General features: G+C 43.8%; 1 protein-coding gene across 1 annotated transcript in view; it reads right to left on the bottom strand.

Moving 5' to 3' along the window:
* Positions 1-8030: 8030 nt before the first annotated feature.
* syne2a (spectrin repeat containing, nuclear envelope 2a) overlaps positions 8031-13299 on the bottom strand; it is a gene marked incomplete at its 5' end in the record, with an annotated part of 58712 nt that continues 53443 nt past the window's right edge. The window contains 7 exon segments of the mRNA XM_084484279.1: positions 8031-8520; positions 8962-9080; positions 9608-9802; positions 10325-10453; positions 11143-11337; positions 11664-11878; positions 12206-12332. Of these exon segments, the coding sequence (XP_084340405.1) occupies positions 8295-8520; positions 8962-9080; positions 9608-9802; positions 10325-10453; positions 11143-11337; positions 11664-11878; positions 12206-12332 (1206 nt within the window). The 3' untranslated portion in view covers positions 8031-8294.

The following is a 13299-nucleotide window of genomic DNA, read 5'->3' as shown; positions in this document are numbered from 1 at the left end:
CTGCACACAAGTCCTTTTTTCAAATCTTCCCGTTGAAATACCGTGTATTATAATATACCTGTATAAGCCTCATCGTGAATCATTCATACTTATCAATTTGGTGGTGACCAATCATAGTGTACTCATAGGATGGTTTTCATGGGCCATCCAATTATGTATTATCTTCAAAAGGTTTATCACATCGACAATCTTTCTCATAGCGGTCTGTCTGTATTCCTGACAGTGGTATGATAAAAACAAAGGAGCAAAATGTTTTCATAGATTAAAACTTTAAACATAAACTGGTAATGGTAAAATGATAATAACCAGTACCAGACCAGTCGTCACCCACAAGTCTGCTTTTGCTTCTTTCCCAGCTGTAATAATAATAATAATAATAATAATAGATTGTTTTGTTTGTTTGCTTCTCTGTTTTGTTTGTTTGTTTTTTGCTTCTCTAAACACTCAAAGATGCTTTACAAAAAAGGAATTAATACATACAGACAGTACAGACACTCAAACAAAAGGAAAATAAACAACACAACAATAGACAACACATTAAGAGAGAGAGGGTGGAAGATGGCGGAGGATGATTTGTCAGATGTTGTAGGTGGTCCTGAAGAGATGGGTTTTAAGTTGACTTTTGAATGAAAGTAGTGTATCAGAGTTTCGGATGGCCAGAGGGAGGGAGTTCCAGAGGGTAGGGGTGGCGATGGTGAAGGCTCTGTCCCCTAGGGTTCAGTACTTGGTCTTCGTGATGGGGAGAGAAGGTTGGCATCAGTGGAGCGTAGGCGGCGAGTGGGGGAGTGGCGATGGAGATCTCTTATGTATGAGGGTGCAAGGTTGTTTAGGGCTTTGCAGGTGGTGAGGAGGATCTTGAAGTTGATGCGTTGTTTTATGGGAAGCCAATGAAGTGAGTAAGCAGTATTGCTATTGCAATAGTCGAGTCTGGAGGTGATGAAGGCGTGAATTAGTGTTTCGGCGGCAGAGGATGAGAGAGTAGGTCGAAGGTGTGCAATGTTGCGGAGATGGAAGAAGGATATTTTTCTGACGTTTATGTGTGACTTGAAGGAGAGCGTGGGGTCCATGATGATGCCGAGGTTTCTGAACAGGGGGAGGGAGTGACCATTGATGCAAAGTGAGAAGTTCTGGGAGGTGGGGAGGATGGATTTTGGGCCAAAGATGATCATTTCAGTTTTATTGCCGTTGAGTTTGAGGAAGTTGTGGTTCATCCAGGTTTTGTTGTCAGTGAGACAGTTGGTGAGAGTGGAGAGGATGGCAGGAGTAATGGCTGTGGTGGTGATGTACATTTGGGTATCGTCGGCGTAGCAGTGAAATTGAAGACCATGGCGGCGGATAATGTGAACTAGTGGGAGCATGTAGAGGATGAAGAGGATGGGGCCAAGCACTGAGCCTTGGGGGACTCCGTGTGAGACAGGGGAGGTGTGAGATTTGTGGTTAATGGAGATGTATTGGAATCTTTCAGACAGGTAGGAGGTGAAACAGGAGAGGGCGGAGTCAGTGATGCCAATGGATTGCAGACGGCTGAGGAGGATGGAGTGATTGACAGTGTCGAAGGTAGCACTGAGGTCGAGGAGGAGGAGAATGGTGAGGGAGCCGGAGTCAGAGGAGAGTAAGAGGTTGTTGGTAACTTTAAGTAGGGCTGTTTCAGTACTGTGGTGGGTTCGGAAGCCGGATTGGAATGTTTCGTATAGGTTATTGGAGAGGAGGTATTGCTTGAGTTGGGCTCTTTCCAGTAGTTTTGAGAAGAATGTGAGGTTGGAGATGGGTCTGAAGTTGTTGGGGTGGGCATGCACTGTGAGACCGGTTTTCTTGTATAGTCGTTCTAGTTGTCTCAGTTGTTTTTTGAGTTTGTGAAGTTCCGGGGTGAACCAGGGGGCCGAGTGAGTGAACGTGACCAGTTCAGGGGGGCCAGTTTGTTGAGGGAGGTAGACAGTGTGTTGTTGTAGATGTTGACAAGGTCTATGGGGGCTGGATTTACAGGAAGGGTGAGGCCGGGGAGAGTGTTTGATATGCAGGTGGAGGGAGAGACTGGACAGATGGATTGTGCGATCCTGTTTGGGTTCGGAGGCGGGAATGTCAATGACAAGTGTGATGGCCAGGTGGTCGGAGATGGAGAGGTCGGTGCTGGAGACACTGTGGATGTGGAGGCCAGTGGAGCAAACCAGGTCTAGGATGTGTCCACGGTTGTGGGTTGGAAAGTTGATCTGTTGGGTGAAGCTAAAGCAGTTGAGTAGGTCCAGAAAGTCCATAGCATTTTTACATTCCAATGTGGAGGTTGAAATTGCAGAGGAGTAAAACAGATGGCGAGATTGAAGATAGTGCAGTGATGAATTCAGAGAGATCTGGTAGGATTGATGGGTTGGGTTGGGGGGGGTGGTAGATGATTGAAATGATGAGGGGTTTGGGGCCGGGTAGTTTGAAACCAGGTGTTCAAATAATGGGACAGCAGGGATGGAGAGTGGGCAGGGTTGGAGGTCTTGATGGTAAACAGCAGCTACCCCCTCCCCTGCCCTCAGAGTGTGGGTTGTCCAGGTAAGAATATCCAGCAGGGGTAGTTTGGTTGAGTGCAAAGTAGTCCAGGGGTTTTTGCCAAGTTTCATTAAGGCAGAGAAGGTCAAGTTGCTTGTCAGTGATAAATTCGTTGCGAATGAGACTTTTATTGTTGAGGGATCTTGTGTTGAAGAGGGCGAGTTTTAGGTACTTTTGTTTTGAAATTGATCATCAACCACAGTGTGGTAGATGGAGAGACTAGACCGCTTGGGTGAAGGGTAGCAGTCCCAGCCAGCCAGGGGCTAACCGCACCGAGACCGGTGGAAACCTGCCCGGATCTCTACTCTCAACTTGAGCGGTGATGAAAGACGTCCGCTGGGTTGGACGTCTGGGTTGGCTCGAAAGGAAGGCAGTGGCCCCGGCCAGAGCTAGGGTCAACGCAACTGCACCGGTACAGGTGGAAGCCTGCCCGGGTTTCACCTTCGACCAGGTTACGGCGATGGATCCTGTAGCAGAAGTCCTTCGACACCGGTAAGTGTCCAAAACGGCTATGGTTAGACGATTGAAAGGCAGGTCGAAAAAGTAGGTAGCTAGTTGGCAAAAAATAGCAAAGCAAAGTAAAGAACTGTGGATTCAAATCATCCTTAATGCCATGGCAACCAGAGAAGGCATTACATTTGAATGCTAAAGTTGTAACTACTGTTTTTGATTTTCACAGCCACTCTAGGAATACCCTTATATACAGAAGTACTTAGGTAAAAATGTTTAGTTCCTCTCTGTTATGCAACTAGGACATGTTGCCAGAATACTAAAAGATCAACCAGTAAACTACAGAGACACTACAGCCCCGCTGTCCCAATCTGTGGATTGTGCATTAGTTTCCAAGACCACCAGTGGCAGTTTGTCAAACACCATTGGGTCGCTGTGTGTAATACTTTGAGAAGCCTTCAGGTTGTAGTAGTATTGTATCCAGTTTTTGAAAAAAGTAAAGACAATATTAAAGACTTCTGCCATATTAAAAACAATTATTGATTAGGCTATTAAATAGATTATTATTTTTATAGAATTTAGTATTAATTTACAACATATGAAAGATTTCAACACCACATCTTGAGGGCTTCAATGGAGCTCAAGAATGTTAAGTGTCTCTGTGTAGTAACTCATATAAGCTTTTCGCCAGGACATCTGGTCTGTCCAATATTTCCAGAATGGCCCCAGACAGTGCCAGACGATGTCCTTTTTGGAAAGTTGGAGAGAAGCACTTTTTTTGCACTGATTTGGGCTGTTTTTGCTCCTGTCACTAATAGATATGTTCTTAGTCATGTCCAAAACCATAATAGTATGTGTAATGTTGTAATGGTGTCCTCCAATTTTGACTTATAGTAAAAATAAAATGTCCACAATAAATATTGATAGTATTGCAGTAAGTTCGTACTTGGCATGGGTGGAGTTTGACATGAATTTGACCTTTACCTTCACCAGGGAAAGATCAATAATAACCCTTCAATGTGGAGTAATAGTCTCTCCACAATGTTTAATGAAATACCCCAGTTGACGAGAGAATATATGTTGATTAATTAAAGTATAAAGTTTCTTATGGCTGTTGATTGAGCCTAATTGTGTGGGTAGACACGCCCACAGACCATTAGTTAAATTGACGACCACAGTCACCAAGAGACTTTGTGGAAGGGCCAGGTGATCGGGTTGGATTGATGAGGACCATTTATTGCAAGCCAGGTCCCCGTCCTGGTTCCCGTTTTCGCCACGGACTGCATCACAGACCTCATCATTGTCTGTGTAGACACCAGTGGTCTCGGGAAGATGGTTAGATGCTTCCTCAAAAAAAAAAGCCCTTGGTCACCGAAGAGCTCATGACCCTCCTGAATGAGAAGAATGCGGCGTTCAGGTCACTTGTCAGGGAAGCACCCAGAAGGGCAGACAGGCAGCGGTCTGTGAAGATCAAAGAAGGAAAGGACCACTATAGGAGGAATCTGGAGCTCAAACTCCAGGAGAGGAACAAGTACAAGTAGAAATAAAAATAAGCCGGTATATATTTGCACCGGCTTTGTTTGCATGATTTCCTCTGTCTGTCAGGAACCCACCCACCTGTTAACCCACCCACCACCAGATAAAATACCACCTCGCCATTAATATTTGTACCGAGAGATAAGAGTTAGTTTAAGATAAGAGCTGTTTACTGGTGACGCATAATATATTACTTGTTTTCCCTAAGAAAATATCTTTATTACTTAAAGGTCATCCGCGTGGCAGAAGGTATCCTGCTCCTGTCACATTGAAATATGTCGGCAGCCGCAACACCACCTGTAGAAAGCTATTTGATAAGATAGATAAGATAAGATAAGAAAAACGTTATTGTCTGTCACAAGTGACAGAAATTCGTCTTTGATATCATGTTGACAAACATTTTACATTGGATTTGATGAATTTCTTTAAGCTTTAGTAGCCCAGGGGGCAGGGTGCTGCGTGTCGCCATGGAAACAGGGCTGCCTGATGTATAAATGTTGGTATGCTGTTGGTATGCTGTATGACCTCCGTATGTCATGCTTTAAATCCTACAGTGAGGAGCACGCTAAAACAGTGGAACCATACCGCAGAACACAGTGCATTACCATTTCATGCAATAAATGGTTAAATCCATTAGCAATCATTTCCACTCTGAGGGCAACTAACAACAGCTCTCACCTGACAGTGCATGAGATTTGTCCTGAAACTGTGTACACTACTGTTATTATTATGGAATATTTAATTGACTGTTTGTAGGCGTGTGTTCTCGCTCTTGACAATGTTCCCAGTCTGGCCACATGGTGTGAAGGCGGTTGTGGGCAATCTGCCAGCTGAACCTGCAGCATCAGGGAGTCAGTACATTAGTTTATTTTATGGTACAATCCTTCTGGCATCACGCTTTCTTCATCCATCAGGGGGGGTCATAGCAGTGTTAGCACTGCACACCTGGGTTCAAGTCCCGCCAAAGACGTCTCCCTTGGAAACCTAATATCATTTATTGGGTGGTGGTATTTATTTAGGTGGGACGACACCCACACTACAACCAATCAGCAGGGACGACACCCACACATACAACCAATCAGCAGGGACGACACCCAACCATACACAACCATAAAAAAAAAAGTGGAGTGAGTTGTCCCTTCGACTGACCGTGATCTTCCTCTTACAAAGCGTCTTCCTCTTACAAAGCGATAGGACAGGTCTCTCCCTCTCCACGCTACACACCTGTCTCCATCACTAATCAGCACTGTCATGACATCACTTATGGGGAGTTCTGATCGCTGTGCTTTGTGTCCTTTAATCTAAGTAGCATTTAGTTTTGAAATGGTAAGCTTTAGAAATAGCTTTAGGAGTTTTTTAATGGCAAAACAGCAGTCCTTGTGACAGTGAATCTAAAATCCTGTTTTCTGTTTTGTTTTTGATCATCACAGTTTGTCTTCTGTTATCTCAAACAAAGTAAGCTATGCCGTTATGTCACCGTTGATAAAATAGCGACATTTAAAAAAAACAGGCTTGAATGCTATGTTTCTGTCTCCCTCAACTGATGAGTGACTATTAGTAGTCTGCATCATACTGAAGTCCCATTAAGTGTGTGGCGTTGACTCAGAGGTCCTGCTCACGCAACAGTGTGTGTGGCTGCGTTGAGCATCCACTTGGGAGCGGTTGATGATCAGTCACGCAGAGAAAGAGATTGGATGGGGACCTTTGACGTGTGTGTGTGTGTGTGTGTGTGTGTGTGTGTGTGTGTGTTCCCCTACACCTGGAACACACACACCTGACTTGGATGATTATAAACAGAAATAATATATATCACAAAATGTCTGCCGCAAAAGTAATCAAATACCAAATTTCTAAATAGATATTTTATGTTATTATTTTTAACAAGTTGATTTAAAAAAAAAAAGTTCTTTTGTTCTTTGTTCTTTTGCCTCTAGAATTGACATTGGGTGAAGTCTATCTCCATGGAAACAAACTCACATGACGCACTTACTGAACCGTCAAAATCAATGAAACAGTAAACATTCATATTAAAAAATGTCCTACGTTTAGTTAACTTGATGAACTAGCTGAACTTCAGCCTGCCACATGATCAATAGAAAATGTTATTTGAACTTGGGTCTGGACAACATAAATGTTAATATATATTTTTGAATGTTACACTGAGGGAATAATGGACACATATGTCCGGGAATCAATTGATAGGCGACAACAATGTAGACATTACATTTCACACTAAAGAACCAAAACAAAGTAGCCTGTTTAGACCAAGTTAAATATCACTATGTAATTTTCTATTTGCATTTTTTGTGTTTGCTGTAAGACCTGAAGCAACACGCACATTGTGTAAGAGAAACAGTGTTTATCGGCAGAATGAATTCATAAATACAGGGGTAGGGTCCACATCACAGATGCCTATCAGGAACTCTGGTTCTCAGTTAGGTTTGAACGTTTACATTACATCACTTCAAAGGGATCAAGATTGTTATTGGAGAAACAGGCACATTTTCTTCCCCCCAGAAAGTACGGCAACCTGATTTTGTAAGATTTAGTTTTTTTGACATGAAATGTCCAAAATAAGGTTGACCTTTGAAAGCCACACACACATATTGAGGAGCCAGACAACAGAGCTGGTGGAGCATTAACATGTCCATGGTCCTATTATTAAACCACTTTACCATAGTCTAGACCAGTGGTTCTCAACCTTTTTCAGTGATGTACCCCCTGTGATATATTTTTTCAGCCAAGTACCCCCTAACCAGCGCAAAGCATTTTTGTTTTGGCCTCCTTTGCCACTTGTCCCTCCGTGTTTTCAAAAGAATTGCTGCTACACTTCAACCACGACTCTATCGTTGATCCAAGTGATTGACAGGTGATGCCAGGTGGCATATGACAGGTTGGGTCTAACCATCCTGGTATGGGGGAGACTCTGGGTTTTAAGGATAATGAAATTGAATAGCCTACTGAATATAAAATTCATTTTATGAACTTATACTTATATTTTCCTGAAATATTTATTAAATAATTATTTTTAAAGGCGTTTGGCATGGATGCTACTTATTAAAAAATATGTATATTTTAAAACCCCTGGAGTGCCTTCACGTACCCCCAGGGGTACACATACCCCCATTTGAGAACCACTGGTCTAGACAACAAGGACAGCATATTGCCTTCCAATGCAATTTTGTTGTATTACTCACAGAAACGCTAATAACTTGAATGGAGGTGAAATTCCAGCTGTACAGCTGTCTGACATTTTACTGTCAATAAAGATGGTGAATTGCTAATTGTGAAAAAAGACACTTGTGTATCAAATTTGATAGATAAAATACCACCTTGCCATTAATATTTGTACCGAGAGATAAGAGTTAGTTCACATATAATTATGTGAATGTTAAAATGTACATGATAAATTACATATCATACCTTATTTTTAAATTAAATATATAAAACCAATTCTAACATTCTTAAAGACATAGCAGAAGAAAAAAAAATGCATTCCTGGAAAATTCTCGAAGATATGATCGCTCTTCCGGATTCTAGCAGAAAACGTACAGCAGAGACTCCTGCATTTGGAGTGTTCCTGCAACAGCCTTTACATTGTGTTGTGTGTGTGCCTTAGCTGTGCCATTTTGGTTCATACACATAGCCCTTTCTGAAACACTAGTAGAGGCAAAGGCATCATCACGCCCAAGGTCAGTGGTTCGATTCCCACTGTCCAACCTTGCTCATCATCCAATCTAAACTCATGGTTACCCGAAGAGGAATGCAGGGGGGGGTCATGTGGGCGGGGGTCCATTGGTGTAGCGCAGCATGGGGTAGAAGGAGCGGGCGAGGCTGTTGGTGAGGGAGCAGCCGGGGTCGCTGGCGGGCCGGGGCAGCAGGCAGCACAGCCCCAGCAGCAGCAGGAGGAAGAGGAGGTGCAGAGGGAGGCCCACGCGCAGCACCCGGCAGAAGAAGGAGCGACGGGGAGGAGGAGAAGGGGGTGATCCGCACTTCCTCTCCCTGTGACACGCCCACCAGAAAGAGAGAGATTTTAAAGAGAAACATTTTAAAATTGATATTTGTAATGTTTTTTTAACGCCTTCTTTTTGGATTGCAATACAATCACGCCAATACCATACAGATTAATTTGACAACACACATCATGGATTATACTTAATCAATACATAATGAGGGATTGGGGAGATGTGCAATAGCGCACAGTTGCAATGTCCCAACTAGTTCAGGTCACTCATCCATATGTCGTGAAAAATATAACAATTCTTTCTCAAACATGCAAGACTAAACTCAACATTACAGCCACTCATAAGCTGTGCTGATTTCCAGACTTGTTTTCGCTCCACCACTGCCGCTCCGGCAGTCATAATCATAATGATTTTACCTCTGGGCAGAATGCCATTTCGTTTTATCCCTTGCTTACCAGGGTTTCCATTAAAATCCTACCTTTTAGAGGAACGCTTCGAGCATTGACCCTCTTGTGGTGAAGCAACAAATTCACTCTGGCCCCTTCTTCCTCCTCCTCCTCCTCCTTCAGCTGAAGAGGACAACGCAGACTCACAGTCCTGTGAGAAACAACTCATCAGCACCAGCATCTTCATCATCACCATCATCATCATCATCAACCTATCATATACATGTCAAAAGGTAAGCAGAGGAGTAAGGAGGAGCACAGAGGAGTAAGGAGGGGCAGAGAGGAGTAAGGAGGAGCACAGAGGAGTAAGGAGATTGACAGTGTGAGTTGCTGTGATCATGACTGGATACCTGCCTGCCCGCTTGACAGCCATCAGTTTACTCAGTGGCAAGCACCACCATGGAAACTACTCATTTCCAACTACTAATTTAGATTTTTATGCTTTCATTAATTAATTTTTGTTGCTCTTTGGGGGGCTATGGTCAGGCGGGCGTCAAGCACCTTGTACTTGTGCACTGTAACTGTGATTAAGGGCTATACATATTCAATGGGGTTCATTGACTTGGAGGGTAAAACATGTCACAAATCGTATCATCTTGGGTTGTCATACCAAACCACCCACAGCAAATCGCAGGGCTCTTTAAAGGGAGCGCACATGTGAACAGTAGTCCTCCTCACCAGACGTTGATGCAGACGTTGAAGGTCGCGGTCCACGTGCCTCAGGAGCGACTGGAGCTTGCTGGCCGTGACGTGCAGCTTCTCCTGGGCCTCCCTGCCCTCCGCGGTGGGTCCGTGGCGGGGCTGCAGCTGAGACCACAGCTCCTGCAGGGAGTGCTGCTCCGTCTGCCGGCTCCTCAGGTCAGCCTGGAGGTCCTGGGGAGGAGACACACGACCGTGGGTGGGTGGATGGAGACCATGCTGCTGATGCTGATGCTAATGGAAAGAACCTTGATTGCAGCAGATATATTCCACTGCGAGCATGGCATTCACACTTTAAATGATGAGAAATTGAGAGGCATTGGAGTTTGGTAATGAGTGGTGACATTACACAAGACTTACGCAAACAAGACCACATTAAAGGAAGTCCTTTTTTTGTATTTATTGAAGTTGGTGGAAGGTGATGTCACCTTAGAAAAAGTAATTGTCGCAACTGTGATCTTGTTATACATGTATATCTGCCTTCTCTTTCTTATGTACACAAACTATTTACCGTTTAAAGTTCTTATTGATATTTATTGGAATGATGGTTTATTTAACACAATGCACTGTAAATACCTTGCACCAGAGATATCTATGAGCTAAGTGATTCACTAAGTAATGAAGAAGTCACATCCGTCAGGTATGTTGTCTTGGTGAGTGTCGTGCTTAGATAATAAGACATCAGGTCAAGCTTACGCTGAGTGTGCAGCGGTGCTGCCGAAGACTGCGGAGCGGGGCATGTGATTGGCTGATGTCCATGGCGTGGCATGTGTTCTCTGCCTGGGCCAACCACAGCAGCAAGGAGTGGAGGGCTCCATGGAACTCCTGGTGAGGGGTCAAAGGTTACCGTCTCCAAAGTATTAGGAACAAAGTCATTAAGGGAAAGTCATTTGATTTCACTGTAATTTCTAATAAATTAAATTACAGACACAAACATAAACACTCAAAACATTTAAAAGAAAACATGAATGGGAAAAATGTGATAACATTAAAAAGCATGCAATTAATATATATATATAGTGATAATAAAGAGATACAACTACCGAACAAAAAGAGAAAAGTTATTGAAATTGTATTTTAGAAAAAACGGTCTCACTAGAAATACTTTGGATTATTCAACAATATTAACCCAGTTATAACCCAGTCTCATTTAAAACCATCCATCTCAACCACGCTCTCTGCAATCTTAAGTGTGCAGAGCTGGATTTTAACTGCCACCACCCCAGCCACCACCCTGGCCTCCACCTGCTTTGGTTCTGCTCAGTATTGTATATAACCTACACAATGGGTGGAGGTACCTGATTTTCCCCATGGGGGGGATTGTATAGGGCTGCCTGTTGTTAGTGTTAGTATGCTGTATGACCTCTGTATATCATAAATGCCACAGCATGGAGCATGCTAAAAGAGTGGAATGCAATAAACAGTTAAATCCATGACCTGAAGGATTCTGAGAATAACTAGCAATAATAGCAAACTAGCAATAATTTCCACTCCAAACTAACAACAGCTCTCACCTGACAGTGCATGAGATTGGTCCTGAGACTGTGCTCCCAGTCCTGGAGGCCGATGCACGCCTGGCCCCAGCCCCGGTTAAGTCCCCCCAGCCGGCTCCCCTCCATCTTCCCCCCATCCACAGCAGCTCCAGCCCCCAGTAGCCCTCCGGCATTCACAACCACGGACTGGTAGCCAGCGAACTCCCGCTGCATCTCCTACACACAGAGAGCCACAACATTCTGATTCATAATCAGTTGCTCTGCTCAAGATGGAGACGTAAAGAAAAAAAGAGCATAGAAATTGCAAAACTGAACAACATAAGCCCAAAACTTATAAATGCAATGAAAAATATAAAAAATTGGAAAATCGAATATTATATAATATTGAATAGAAGAATGTAAGGATGTAAGTATATATACATATATACACAAACATTTACAGAAAATATAAGAACTACAGCCCGCAGCAACACTAAACAGGTGGAAGATGCATTGCTGCTGATGAGGGGGGTTGCCATGGTAATTTGCCAGGCTATGTTTACCTTGAGGCGCTTGGCCCTAGCCTCCAGGTCCGGGATGCTGGTGGCGGGATCGTGGCGCTGGATCAGCTCCAGCTCCGGCCCCACCAGTCCCAGCCAGGAAGTGACCTCCTCCACCAGGTCAGAGGTCATGTGGTTCCTGGGTTCCTGTGGAGCCGACCACGGCGGGTGGATCCTCGACTGAACCTGGGGCACATCCACCCAGGTCTCCATCACTGCTGGGTGACACAGAAACACACATACACACACACACACAAATACAGAAACACACACACACACACACACACACACACACAAGTGCACACACACAGAAAGATACACACACATAAACACACATACACCAAAAAAAGACACGCAGACACACACACACACACACACACACACACAAACACAACAATACCAGGATTAATTGAAATTCTTGAATTGCTTGAGATGACTTGCATTGATGCACTGAAATGCATTATATATTGGTCCACATTACAAAATGACAATAATTGTAATGGCTATGTCAGGCCGTCCACTGCCCCGCTGAGATGTACAGTTACCTGGCTGTGTGTTTGTGGAGGTAAGCCCTGCTTGTGACAGAGCCTCCAGCTGCTCCTCGCCATCCTGGATCAGAGAGACCCTCTTAATGTCCTCAGAGCTCCCGCTGCACTCAGACATCAGCCGCAGCTGCACACACACACACACACACACACACACACACACACACACACACACACACACACACACACACACACACACACACACACACACACAAATACATAATTTTAAAAAGGACTGGCTTAATATGGCGGCATATCAAACATTTCTATCCAACATAACATCTCTAACACTATAACAACGTTTAACAAGCTCATAAATATATTGTTTGTATGATTGACCACGGATAACAGTCAGGCGGTCTAGTGATAAGCAAATGGGGACGGTTTGATGAGATGACTTGACAGAGGAGCGCCCTATGGGAGCGCTGTTGAGGCATTGTTTGTAAACAACCAAGACCGCTGCCACTGATGTGTTTGGTTTTGTCGATTGGTCTGTGCAATTGCAGGTATTTTGATCTCCTCCCCTTGGAATTGAAGTTGAGTTACAAGGCTAACGTTCATTTGCTAATTGGTCTGGTGTCAGGCTAGTAGCGAAGACAATCCCGACGATCCCGTGCTTCTTCATAACAACATTAAACTTTACATTTTTTTATGTTTTGATTGAGAGACCCCTAGTGGCAGAAATGACATGTTCAACTTTTAAAGCTTGAGTAGGTCATTTATTTTAGATTTTTTGTTTTCTATTTTCTTTTTTGGAAATTCGATTTACATCTAGTCAGCAATCAAAAAAGCTCAGATGTCTATGGGCGTCGCAGGCCATGCTTATGATCGGATTAGGCTAGTAAGCTGTTCATGTGTTTGGAGGGAACTGCCTTGGAGGGAGCCTGGAGAGAGGGCTGGGATGTTTTGGGTTGGATACTTTAAAAATCAAATAAATTCCCCAAATTTCTCACCCTAGCTTTAAGGCACAAAAATCATGCACACCTGTTTGCAAATGCAAACACACAAATTCAACTAAATGAATGCTGTTTAGCAAGTGCGATTATACACATGCGCATTGTCTGCCCTCTTGCCGTGACATTGAACGCCTATGA

Source organism: Micromesistius poutassou (assembly GCF_964030765.1).
Source record: "Micromesistius poutassou genome assembly, chromosome: 19".
NCBI classification, from domain to species: domain Eukaryota; kingdom Metazoa; phylum Chordata; class Actinopteri; order Gadiformes; family Gadidae; genus Micromesistius; species Micromesistius poutassou.
Note: the sequence above shows the minus strand (reverse complement) of the source record. Positions and strands in the feature narration are given on the sequence as shown.